This window comes from Pelophylax lessonae (genome assembly GCF_965119305.1).
Source record: "Pelophylax lessonae genome assembly, chromosome: 3".
Lineage (NCBI taxonomy): Eukaryota > Metazoa > Chordata > Amphibia > Anura > Ranidae > Pelophylax > Pelophylax lessonae.
In genome coordinates, this window is record NC_138770.1 from 294,306,674 (window position 1) to 294,320,902 (window position 14,229).

At 43.5% G+C, this 14,229-nt stretch overlaps 1 protein-coding gene across 1 annotated transcript in view; it reads right to left on the bottom strand.

Annotated features, from left to right (window-relative positions):
• LOC309550491 (IgGFc-binding protein-like) overlaps window positions 1-14,229 on the bottom strand; it is a gene marked incomplete at both ends in the record, with an annotated part of 214,675 nt that overhangs the window by 41,377 nt on the left and 159,069 nt on the right. Inside the window, one exon of the mRNA XM_082250860.1 lies at window positions 14,015-14,214. Coding sequence (XP_082106986.1) covers window positions 14,015-14,214 — 200 coding nt within the window. The remainder of the gene's footprint in view (window positions 1-14,014; window positions 14,215-14,229) is intronic.

The window sequence follows — 14,229 nt, forward strand, 5'->3', positions numbered from 1 at the left end:
GATTTCTGCAGTGATCTCTATTCCTGCAGGTCTGAGACCCCTATATAAAGATCCAAAATTGAGCAAAGGTTACTGTGGCTGATATCTGCAGTGATCTCTATTCCTACAGGTCTGAGGCCCCTATAGAGAGATGCAAAACTGAGAAAAGGTTACTGTGGCTGATTTCTGCAGTGATCTCTATTCCTACAGATCTGAGGCCCCTATAGAAAGATCCACAACTGGGCAAAGGTTACTGTGGGTGATATCCAGACTTGTATAAAGTACTCGGAATTTCTACTTGAGTAAAAGTACAAGTGCTCGATCAAAAAGTGACTTGAGTAGAAGTGGAAGTGCTCACAGAAAAAGTTACATAAGTAGAAGTACTAAAGTATTCAACATTTTTTTTACTTAAGTATTGCAAGTAGTTTTTTCAAAAAATTTTCTACTTAAGTACTAAAAGTAAAAAGTACCAGTAGTTTTGAAAAAAAAATGCTACTCAAGTACTGAAAGTAGAAGTACAAGTACTGTGTTATGTAGTTATTAAAGAAAGTCAAAAGTTTGAACATCATATTGTTTTTTATTATTTCAAATGATTTATTCAAATGATTAACCTGTGTTTGTTAGTAGTTTCTTGATGCACTTTAAGCGCTGTAGCACCAATTATTTGTTTGTTTCATATTTTCTTTTTATTGGAAAGATTTGGTATAGCAGCTTTTATTATACACAGCCTTTATTTTCGTATGCGCTGATTTACAAATGACATTATACACATTTTTTTGAGCTTTATGCAACCTGCCATCTACTGTTCAGGCAGTGGTAATTTTTTTAATAGTAACGAGTAACTATGCAGCACAAAAAAAAAATACTTGAGTAGAAGTATCGAAATCATCAAAAAAAATGTAGTGAAGTAAACGTAGAAGTAGGAGAAAAAAATTGTACTCTAGGAAAGTACAGATACCGCATTTCGGTACTTAAGTACAGTACTTAAGTAGTTCTACTTCGTTACTATACATCTCTGGTGATATCATCAGTGATCTCTATTCCTACAGGTGTGAGACCCCTATAGAAAGATCTAAAATTGAGCAAAGGTTACTGTGGCTGATTTCTGCAGTGATCTATATACCTACAGGTCTGAGACCCCTATAGAAAAATGCAAAACTGAGCAAAGGTTACTGTGGCTGATTTCTGCAGTGATCTATATTCCTACAGGTCTGAGTCCCCTATAGAAATATCCACAACTGAGCAAAGGTTACTGTGGCTAATTTCTGCAGTGATCTCTATTCCTACAGGTCTGAGACCCCTATAGAAAGATCCAAAACCGAGCAAAGGTTACTGTGGCTGATTTTTGCAGTGATCTCTATTCCTACAGGTTTGAGACCCCTATAGAAAGTTGCACAACCGAGCAAACGTTACTGTGGCTGATTTCTGCAGTGATCTCTATTCCTACAGGTCTGAGACCCCTATAGAAAGATCCACAACTGGGCAAAGGTTACTGTGGCTGATATCAGCAGTGATCTCTATTCCTACAGGTCTGAGACCCCTATAGAAAGATCCACAACTGAGCAAATGTTACTGTGGCTGATTTCTGCAGTTATCTTTATTCCTACAGGTCTGAGACCCCTATAGAAAGATCCACAACTGAGCAAAGGTTAATGTGGCTGATTTCTGCAGTGATCTATATTCCTACAGGTCTGAGACCCCTATAGAAAGATCCAAAACTGAGCAAAGGTTACTGTGGCTGATTTCTGCAGTGATCTATATTCCTACAGGTCTGAGACCCCCTATAGAAAGATCCAAAACTGAGCAAAGGTTACTGTGGCTGATTTCTGCAGTGATCTCTTTTCCTACAGGTCTTAGCCCCTATAGAAAGATCCAAAACTGAACAAAGGTCACTGTGGCTGATTTCTGCAGTGATCTCTATTCCTACAGGTCTGAGACCCCTATAGAAAGATCCAAAACTGAGAAAAGTTTACTGTGGCTGATATCTGCAGTGATCTCTATTCCTACAGGTCTGAGACCCCTATAGAAAGATCCACAACTGAGCAAAGGTTACTGTGGCTGATATCTGCAGTGATCTCTATTCCTACAGGTCTGAGACCCCTATAGAAAGATACAAAACTGAGCAAAGGTTACTGTGGCTGATTTCTGCAGTGATCTCTATTCCTATAGGTCTGTGACCCCTATAGAAAGATCCAAAACTGAGAAAGGTTACTGTGGCTGATTTCTGCAGTGATCTCTATTCCTACATGTCTAAGACCCCTATAGAAAGATCCAAAAATGAGCAAAGGTTACTGTGTCTGATATCTGCAGTGATCTCTATTTCTACAGGTCTGAGACCCCTATAGAAAGATCCAAAACTGAGCAAAGGTTACTGTGGCTGATATCTGCAGTGATCTCTATTTCTACAGGTCTGAGACCCCTATAGAAAGATCCAAAACTGAGCAAAGGTTACTGTGGCTGATTTCTGCAGTGATCTCTATTCCTACATGTCTGAGATCCCTATAGAAAGATCCACAACTGAGCTAAGGTTACTCTGGCTGATTTCTGCAATGATCTATATTCCTACAGGTCTGAGACCCCTATAGAACGATCCTAAAATGAGCAAAGGTTACTGTGTCTGTTATCTGCAGTGATCTCTATTTCTACAGGTCTGAGACCCCTATAGAAAGATCCAAAACTGAACAAAGGTTACTGTGGCTCATGTCTGCAGTGATATCTATTCCTACAGGTCTGAGACCCCTATAGAAAGATCCAAAACCGAGCAAAGGTTACTGTGGCTGATTTCTGCAGTGATCTATATTCCTACAGGTCTGAGACCCCTATAGAAAGATCCAAAACTGAGAAAAGGTTACTGTGGCTAATTTCTGCAGTGATCACTATTCCTACAGGTCTGAGACCCCTATAGAAAGATCCAAAACTGAGAAAAGGTTACTGTGGCTGATTTCTGCAGTGATCCCTATTCCTACAGGTCTGAGACCCCTATAGAAATATTCAAATCTGAGAAAGGTTACTGTGGCTGATTTCTGCAGTGATCTCTATCCTACATATCTGAGACCCCTATAGAAAGATCCACAACTGAGCTAAGGTTACTGTGGCTGGTTTCTGTAGTGATCTCTATTCCTACTTATCTGAGACCCCTATAGAAAGATCCACAACTGAGCTAAGGTTACTGTGGCTTGTTTCTGTAGTGATCTCTATTCCTACAGGTCTGGGACTCCTATAGAAAGATCCAAAAATGAGCAAAGGTTACTGTGTCTGATATCTGCAGTGATCTCTATTCCTACAAGTCTGAGACCCCTATAGAAAGATCCAAAACCGAGCAAAGGTTACTGTTGCTGATATCTGCAGTGATCTCTATTCCTAGAGGTCTATGAATATTTTACAATGTTGCAGAAACTGACTGATGAACAATGCTGTGACTGGTATCTGATGTAAAAAAAGACAGCTCTCCCTACCTCACACAGGAACCTGCCCCTCCTTACATTGCTAGGAATGTCTCTCTGCACTGTCTGACTCCAAAAAAACTACTCTCTCCTTGCCTTAATCACGTGCCTGTCCCTGTCTGATCGCCCGCACAATGACACTATACGCTGTGGCTGCGCGAGTCTTTATGTAGTGTGGGGCGTGTACTTGGCCCCTGAGCCCCTGAGCCATGATTGGCTAAAGGCAGCCTGCCTTTAGTCCAATCATGGCAGAGATCATTTGATTGGCCAAAGCATGAGGTCAGGGTGCATGCTTTGGCCAATCACATAACGCGCTGCACGCGTGACGCGTGTGCAGTGCATTATGGGAAACTCAAATTTCCCGCGAAGAAGCACATTTGTTCGTCATTCGACGAACTATCGAATATGCAATGTTCAAGTCGAACTTACCTTCGACTCGAACTCGAAGCTCATCCCTAGTATTTAGTAAGAGGCATGATGAGTTTTTTTGAAGAAATTCTTTCCCACAATTCTTAGGAAAATTAAGAAATATTATTTTTTTACACAAAATTGTTATAATAACAAGTTATTTTTCACACACAGTATATGCATACTTGCAATTACACCCCAAAATACATTCTGCTACTCCTCCTGAGTATGGCAATATTTCATGTGTAAGACTTTTACAGAGCCTCGCCACATACAGAGCCCCAACATGCAAGGAGCACCGTCAGGTGTTCTAGGAGCATAAATTACACGTATAATTTCCTAATGACCTATCACACTTTTGAAGGCCCTTGCGCACCAGGAAAATCAAATTACCCACAAAATGACCCCATTTTGGAAAGCAAACGTCCCAACGTATATTCTACGAGGCATAATGAGTCTTTTTAAAATTTCGTTTGTTCCCACAAGTTTTTGGAAGATTTGGAAAGAAAACGTATTTATTTATTTTTTTTACACATTTGTCATTTTATAAGATATTTCTAACACATAGCATGTACATAGCAAAAATAACACCCCAAATTACATTCTGCTACTCCTCCTGAGTATGGCGATACCACATGTGTGAGACATTTACACAGCCTGGTCACATACAGAGGCCCAACATCCAAATAGCACCTTCAGACATTCTAGGAGCATACATTACACATCTAATTTCATTTCGAACCTATCACACTTTTGAAGGCCCTGGAGCACCAGGACAATGGAAACGCCTACAAAATGACCCCATTTTGGAAAGCAAACACCCCAACACATAATCTATGAGGCATGGGTTGCAGATAAGTACAGGCCCCCAGGAGAGAGCGTTTCAAGGGAATAAATCCAAAAGGTCTCTCTTTGGCAAAGCCGCTTGATTTATTCCCTTGAAACGCTCTCTCCTGGGGGCCTGAATGAGGAAATCGAGATCAATGTGCTGCTGTAGCCCATCTCCCATCCCCTATACAACGTTCACGTCTAATTTACTTTTTTGCCCAGGTGTTCCATCTTATCCTCCAGTGGTCTCTCTCATCTTCGACAATTACTTCCCTATCTATTGTAACTTCAAAAGTAAGTACCCACCACATAGGTCCTAATATATCCGTAAAGTTATTTGGCTCCGTATCATACACACCCACCATTATTCAAATTATTACTGTTGCATTCATTAATATAGGTCCAATCATGTCCGTATATGCAATAAGCTCCTTAGCACACACACACCCATTAGTATTTTAATTATTTAATTATTAATATTAATATAATATAATACTTTTATTATTTTATTATATTATCATATTATTCTGATTACTATTTTTTAATACCAGCACTTATTATTATTATATTATACATATATTTTTTTAATATCATAACTCATCATTGAATTTTATCTAATTTTACCTGCCTTTTAGATATAACAAGCTATTTAGTATATATTCCCAATATATTGTTTTAGGTTTATCCCTCCTCAACCCCCCCCTCCCCCCCCCCTATATGTTTTTGTAAGTATTATCAGTCCATTCCCAGCTTTACACGTCTTCTCCACCTTTCCTATGTCTTTGTGCAGCTTTGCTTTGTTTCAATTTGTTCATGCTGAGCCTCCGTAACTTGTCCCACGATCTATTGGCATAAATACCCACATCCAAAATGGCCCCTGCACGGCCTAAAGAAGGAGCGCATGCTCCGCAACGCGTCGCTGTTCGATACACATTCTGTCTCCAGGAAGTGATGTCATAGCCCTCCGACCTACGGACCCACGCTGCTACACCACCGCCAAGGATCAGCACGTCCCCTGCCTCGCAACAGGAGACCGCCGCTCATCCCCTACAAGCGCCAGCTCCGCAAGGGATTCGGATGGACACCCTGGATGAACATTGCCCAGATGCCCCATTTACTTTGAGATGCCTGTTTTAAACACACTTTTGTGAGTAACACTCTACTTATTGTTATTAAATACCTGCATTGCTACACTTAGATTAGCGCTTGGTCTTCTCTTCTCTTTTTCTTGGATCCATACAGGGTTACTTCACCCTTTAAAGCCTGCAGCCATCAAAGTGATCTAAGAACACTGGACTTTATCATCTGCATTTTGCCCATATTTAGACTATTGCAGCAGCTTGTGTATTCCGATTGCGCCAATCTCTCCCCTTTCCTTGCAGATAAGTACCCAGGTACTCTGATGAGCTGCAGATAGATACTCAGGTACCCTGATGGGCTGCAGACAGGTACTTAGGTACACTGATCGGCATCAGAAAGGTACTCGGGAACTCTGATGGGCTGCAGGGGGGTACTTAGGTACTCTGATGAGCTGGAGACAGGTACTCGGGTAATCTCATGGGCTGGTGACATGTACTCGGATACTCTGATGACAGGAACTCTGGTACTCCGATGACAGGTACTCAGGCACTCTGATGGGCTGGTGACAGGTATCCGGGTACTCTGATGGGCTGGTAACAGGTACTCAGTTACTCTGAAGGGCTGGTGGAGCTGCCTCGTTAGAAGGTGCATTGCGACCGGAAGGCCATGGTGGATGATACCATGTACAAGCACACAAGCTGAAGGACAACGCAACAACAACAACAAGTCACCCTGTTAAATGTAATGCCACTTGTGTCTGGACTTCAGGATAGCTTATCTATGCCGGGAGGATTGAAGTGGAAATCTCAGTGATTGAATGGACGATATCTATCAGTCTATGAGGGTTGGGAAAAACGGTCTCCAAGCAGTGAGTAATAAACTCCCAAAATTGTAATTAAATGTTTTGGTGAATCCTTGTTGGGTTCCTGCAAAGTACCTACACCCTCTGTTTCATTCACCAGCATACAACGGACTGTATTATGTACCTGACTAGTGTTGAGCGGACACCTGGATGTCCGTGTTCGGTGGGTCCGGCCGTACTTGAAAAAAAAGTCCGGGTCCGTGACCCGGACTTTTTCCGAACTTGACCCGGACACCGAACCCCATTGAAGTCAATGGGGACCCAAACTTTCAGGCACTGAAATGGCTCTAAAGAAACAATGGAAAGGGCTAGAGTGCTGCAAATGGCAGCAAAATTTAGTTAAGAGCATGTCAAGTGCTCTGCAAACAAATGTGGATAGGGAAATAACTTAAAACAACAAAAAAAACAGAAAAATAAAACAATTTTCTTCATCTGTGAAGGACGAGGCCCATATGGAGTAGGAGGGAGGTTGAGGTGGCGGTGGATGTGGCGGTGTAGGTGGAAGCGGCGGTGGAGGGGGACGAGGTAGCCAACACTGCTTTTTTTTTTGTCATTTTAAATTAGGGTACACCCCAAAAGAGTGAGAAAGATAAAAAATATAACAATGGCTGGGTAAGGCCGGTATCCATCTCTATTCTGCACAAGGTACGGAAAAGTCCTGTGGGATCCATGCCTGGTTCATTTTAATGAATGTGAGCTTGTCCACATTGTCTCTGGACAGGCGGCTGCGCTTGTCTGTGATAACACCCCCAGCCTTGCAGGGAAGGGATGGCTTGCCTGGAAAAGTAGTGGCAGCTGGGCACGACGTACTGTGGGACAGCCACCGACATAAGGCTTATAAAACTGTGCGTCTCCATCAGATGGAATGACAGCATTTCAAAGGCCAAGAATTTTGAAATGCTGGCATTCAGGGCCAGGGATCGCGGGTGGGTAGGGGGGTACTTCCTCTTCCTTTGAAGTGTTTAGGAGATGGAAAGCTGAACGCTTCCACGGGACATTGTGGAGATGGTTGGTGACCCAGGTGGTGGTGTTGCTGACAGATCCTCTGTTTGCGGGGTGGCAGGTGCCGGTATCACTACAGAGGTGGATGAAGAGGCAGAGACTGCAGCAGAAGAGGAAGCAGGAGGAGCCAGAGACCTTTCTTGGTTTTGAAGGTGTCTACTCCACTGCAGCTCGTGTTTTGCACTTAGATGCCTGATCATGCAGGTTGTGCTCAGGTTGAGAAGGTTTATGCCTCGCTTCAGGCTCTGATTGCACAGCGTGCAAACCACTCATGTCCTGTCATCAGCACATTGTCTGAAGAACTTCCATGCTAGAGAACTCCTTTGACCTGGCTTTGGTGCGCTCGGTCCCTTGCTGCTTTGGGCAGTAGCAGGCGTAGTGTCTAGGGCACGGCCGCTCCGCTTCTGCACCCTGCTCCCTCTTCTGCTGTGCTGGTGGCTCTGTGCGACCACCGTCTCTTCCTCCAAACTACTTAGGTCACCTGCATGACCTTCATTCCATGTGGGGTCGAGGACCTCATCGTATTCCACATCATCTTCCACCTAGTCTTCACCCCTGCCCTCCTTGTCGGTCTCCACAATTCTGAGTGCCGCAGCAGTTGGCACCTGCGTTTCGTCATCATCGGAGACGTGCTGCAATGGTCCTTCCATGTACTCATCTTGAGAAATAAGTGGTTGGGCATCGCTGCACTCAATCTCTTCCACTTCTGGGGCAGGGCTAGGTGGATGGCCCTGGGAAACCCTGCTGACACAGTCATCAAAAAGAAGAAGAGGCTGCTGCATGACTTGGGGCTCAGACTGCTTGCCTGATTTGCAAGGGGGTGAGGTGAAAGACGGTTGGACATTGGCTGCAGGTGCCAACTCTGACCTTTCTGCAGTAGACTGGGTGAGAGACAATGTGAAGGAACTGGAGGCACTGTCAGCAAACCAATCTACTACCGCCTGTACTTGTTCTTGCCCAGGCCCGGATTGGCTAATCGGGAGCATCTGGAGAATTCCAGATGGGCTGGTCCATTTGGGGTGCAGGCAGGGCCGGTGTAATGCCGAAAGTTACAAGTATCATCTGCCCTGGACATGTCCATATCTGTGATGAAGGGGGGGGGCACACTGGGAGCTTTTGCCTTCTCCTGCCTGACAGGGGTGAATATCATTCTCCCTCCTGTCACTGTACAACAATGTATGATCCTCGGACTTGTTCATTCCATTCACTTCACCTCTGCCTTATCTCTCCTTCAGTGTTTATCACTCTACTCTTTACAAGCTCCCCTCCCCCTGTCAGCTTCTTCTACTTCCCCCATTCCCGGCCAGGTCACTTGAGTCTTCCTTGTTGGTCACTTTCACTTTGTCTGCAGCATGTCGTCTCTTTACCTTCCCTGAACAATAGTAAGTCAGCACTGAGTCTTCTGCTCCTCTCTCCTGTTCACATTAACCCTTCACCTTCTTCTTTCAGCTGTCCACTCCATAAATCTGCACTGTATATCCTGAAGCCTCTGGTCCCAACTCTGGGCTATCCAAGCAGCCATTTAGCTGACCCTGTCCTGTCCTAAAATGCAGCATTAGCATTTTCTCTACAGTCCTTCACTCTGCTCTTCATTAACACATATTCTTATTACCCAGACCTGCCCCCCCATCCCTATCCCCCCTATACCTATACCCCCTATACCTATTCCCCCCCTATCCCTATCCCCCCCTATCCCTACCCCCCCCCATACCTACCCCCCCCTATACCTATCCCCCCTATACCTATTCCCCCCTATCCCCCCCATACCTACCCCCCACCTATACCTATCCCCCCTATCCCCCCCATCCCTACCTACCCCCCCCCATACCTATCCCTAATAACCTGTGTGCTGCGGTTTGGTCACAGTGTGATTGTGTGTGCGTTTTACCTGGATTTTAGGTACACTTCTATTTTAATTTCTATTACAAAGTGTGTTTTCATGAAAGTACATTATTGTCCTGCATGTTGCATCTTTGATGCGGTTTCAGAAAACGCACTGTGTAATGGAATTCAATAGAAGTGCACCTAAAATCCAGGTAAAACGCACACACAATCACACTGTGACCAAACTGCAGTGCACCGGTGTGACCCCACTATAAGGCAAACTTCACACCTTTGAATGTCAGTCACAAGATTGTGGCTTTCCTGACACACACACACAAACAAATCGTCCATTAGTAGACGTGCGACAGTGCCATTTATTGGTAATGGCACCCCACACATCTGCTATCACATGCACCAAACCACATGGTGTCTCAAAAGTGAAACATCTGGGGTCTGTTTAGAGCCCTGATATTTCATCAAAGCCCCCCAACAGGGCAGTTAAAAATGTAAAAAGTATATATATACACTGTACATATAAATTCTCAACACAATATAAATAATGTAAAACATTTGTAAAAAATAAATAATTAAGGGCTTGTTCACACGTGTTTTGGTCTCTGAAAAGCAACCATCATGCAGATTGCTCTTCAGAGAGCATTTGACAGGAGGTAAGGAGCCGTTGTATCGCCTCCCTACTGCCTGAAACAAACCTTCTACCATTATTAGCCTTATGGGGTGGGGGGGCACAGCTTGCCATGTTTGCCCTGGGCACTGAATGACCTTGTCTCGGCACTGGGTGCAGGGGGTCCGGCCGCACCGGGCGCAACATCTGAGGGGGTGTCGTGTAGCATGACAGTGAAGGCAGTTTTATTCCAGGACAAAGCAGTGTCCCAAAATGAAACGCACACTGTGTGATTCCTGAACTGGTGATTCCAGTGACATCAGGCACACACAGGCAGAAGCCCAGCATTCATAGCGGAAGAGGGTTTAAATTCCTCCTCCTAGAAAATTCCTCCTCCTCCGCCAAGAAAGTAGCTCCACCCACCTCCTCCTCGCTGCAGGTAAGAGGATTGTTAATGTTGTCCTCGCTCTGGCTCTGCTCTTCTTCCTGCTAAAAATCACTGCCCTTGCCACAGTGTAGGATTGTCTTCTCATGAGCTTTGCATTACTCAATATTCCCCAGGATCTCAATAGGAGGAGATTATGTCCTCCTTGGCTAGCTACCTCTGGAGGAGGCTCATTCCCCCCCCCCCCTACAGGTATTTAGGGGATATTTTTTGCAGTTTTAACTAGCATTTTATGGAGGGTGAGGTGAAGGATGGCCTTGAATAAGGAGATATTGCCCCTGAGTTGCAAGGTCCTCTTGTTGCCATCATTCATGTTGGTGTCCCTGAGACAACTGCACAGTACAAGAACAAGAAGCAGGCGTTCCATGTATGAGCTTGCATGAATCTTAGATTTTTGCATAATTCTTAGAAATACATAAAATTCAGATTAAGGTGAAGTAAATTAATTTCTGACTGCAGCACAGTTGCAGGGTTTGGTAGTTTACTGAAGCAAAATTGGAAAAAAGCCTCCAATGGACGCTGCTTAGGGGCTTTTGAGGTCCTTGATCAAATGCACATAGACCATACATGACGGAATGTAACTGTCACCTTTCACCAAACTGAATGTGATCTGTGGATTCTACATCGTTGCATGTCTGTGTATTTCTCTAGAAATTGGTACAGGGTAGAGGTTTTATGTGAGCTATAGCCGGAGAACAAAAGTTCCCCACTTTATATCACTGCAATGTTTAATCTCATTTTTAATACTAAGCTAAAACATGGAATAGGCTGCTTTGACAGCACTATGAATTAGTGATTGACCGATATAGTTTTGTTTATTGCCGATACCAATATTTTGGCCATTGAATATCGGCTTTTGCCGATATTGGCCGATATTTTTTTACATTTAACCGGTTGCCGACCGCCGCACGACTATATACTGCGGCGGTCAGCCCCGGCCAGGCAGAGTGACGTATGGATACGTCACTCGCCTGTCACTGACTTGCGAGCCAATTGCGGGCGGGCGCGCGTCCGCCACGGCTCATTCACAGACAAGTCAGTGCATGTGACCGGCGGAATCGATGTCCGCCGGTCACACTACGATCGCTCCTGTGAAGGGAGAAAGGCGGAGCGGCTTATGTAAACAAGCCGCCCGTCATTCTCCCTGTGTAAAAATGAAGATCAGACGGTTCTACTATGTAGAACCGTTGATCTTTGTTTTTACACCAATAGCAATGTCCCTACACAGTTAGAAGCACGCCCCTAGGACACACTTAACCCCTCCCTGTCCAATAAAGTTAACCCCTTCCCTGCCAGTGTCATTTTTGCAGTAACAGTGCATATATATAGCACTGATTACTGCAGTAATGTCACTGGTACCCCCAAAAGTGTCAAAAATGTCAGTCAAGGGTCCGATCTGTCCGCTGCAATGTCGCAGTACCGAAAAAAAATCGCAGATCGCCGCCATTACGCGTTAAAAAAAAAACACCAAAAATGACAAAAATCTTTCCCTTTGTTAGTAAACGCGATAACTTTTGCGCAAACCAATCAAAATACGCCTTTTGCGATTTTTTTTTACCAAATATGTAGCATAAAACAAATTGGCTGAAAATGTTAAAAAATTTTGATTTTTACATTTTTTTGGGGGGGAATTTCATATAAAAAAAATGTGAAAAATATTGTTATTTTTGCAAAATTGACGCTCTTTTTTTGTTTATAGCGCATGATCAAAAAATCGCACAGGTGATCAAATACCACCAAAAGAAATCTCTGTTTGTGGGAAAAAAAGGACGTCAAATTCGTTTAGGTACAGCGTCGCACGACCGCGCAATTGTCCGTTAAGGTCACGCAGTAAAAAATCGCAAAAAACCCCCTGGTCTTTTAGCAGCCAAATCCTCCGGGGCTTAAGTGGTTAAAAAAAACTATGTGGCAAATGAGGTTTAATGTTGATAAATGTAAAGTTATGCACTTGGGGGCTAAGAATATGCATGCATCATACATACTAGGGGGGGGGGGGGAGGATCTGGGGGAATCCATGGCGGAGAAGGCTACTGTATTTGCACTGAATTGTAAATGATGATATTTTTTAAAAAATACAATGAATTACAAGGCTGTAGAGAACAGTGCGCCATTGCAAACTTATATTCTGAGGTTTTAATTACATTATTTTAATATAGACACTCGTGAACTAAAGTGGGCTGGTCTAAGGCATGAAACTCCAGGGCTGAAAATGAGTCCCACTCCGGCCCTGGGTGTATCTCACACGTACCGATACAGACTATGCCGCAATTTAATTTTTTTCACCCCAAAAGGGTGTATATTGAATAGCGGAATAGAAAAAAGTATATAAAACAGTGTATCTCACATGTACAAACACAGACTCCCCTTTAAATTTGTAATTTTTAAATAGCAGATTAGAACAGCACTGTGTGTAAAGGCTGTATGTCACAGTAACGTATGAATGAAAAAATTAATAATTATTTTTCACTTTAATTGGTGATTTTTCAATAGCAGATGTGAACACAGCAGTGTCTTATGTTTTATGTCACGGTCAGCAGCAGGCTATGAAGGGAAAAAAAAAAATTCCCCTTTAAATTTGTCATTTTTAAATAGCAGATTAGAACAGCACTGTGTAGTAAAATATAGCTGAACGCTGCACACAACAGACTGATAAAAATATTTTTTTTTCTCCCTCCTCCTCAGTGGGCTCAAGTGAGGGCAAAAAGATCGTTCACTGCACCACCCCCCACACAGCAAAATCGATGTAGATCGCTAACAGACGATTGTTCTGTCCTGTCTCCTAATCTCTCCCTGCCTACTCTCTCCAGCCTGTCCCTAAAATGCTTTTCTATCTTTCCCTGCCTACACTCCGACCTGTCCCTACATTCTTTTCAGCCACAATGTTTTTTTTTTCCTGTCTCTGTCCCTAATCAGCAGCAGCCAGCACTGTTGTGTGTGCTCTCTCCCTACACTAGAACAGACTGACGCGCACCGCGCTGTGTCTCTAGCTTATAAAGACCTTGGTCACATGCTTCAGCTGGCCAATCACAGCCATGCCATTAGTAGGCATGGATGTGATGGCTTCTATGGCACACCAGTTAAACGCTTGTTGATTGGCTGTTGAAACCGCGCCATTAAAACCGCGCCATTACATACAAAACAGGAAATAAAATTACCGAACACGGATTTTAAACCCGAATATACAGTAAAGTTTTCGGGTCCGTGTCCAGGTAACAAAAATCCAATTATCCGGTACGGACCCTAATAATACAGTCCGTGTTCGCTCAACCCTAATCATGACTAAAACTTTGGAGTATGCATTTCTATTAAATAAACACATTGGCTTTCTGCCATGACTGGGGTAGATAATAAGTAGAAGTGCATGCTCACTGGCTGTCAGCAAAGGAGAAATCAGTTGGAATGTCACAAATACAAACAAAATATGTTTTCATTTCATAATTAGACCACATATAAAAAAAAAAAAACAAAAAAAAAAACAAATCAGATGATAACTATTGATAAAATAACATGGCATTAATTACCTGATAGTATTTGCCATCATAAAAACATCCGCATTCACTGACAGGAACACAAGTGTGCCCACTGAGCACAAAGCCATTATCACATTCACAAGCATCAGTACAAGGTTTATTGCAGTCACTCGGTGCACTCTGATCCTGGCATGTGGCTGGGCAAGCACTAGTACAAGGATTGTAGTGACTGTTGGCAGGACACGGGATGGCTAAACAACAAGGAG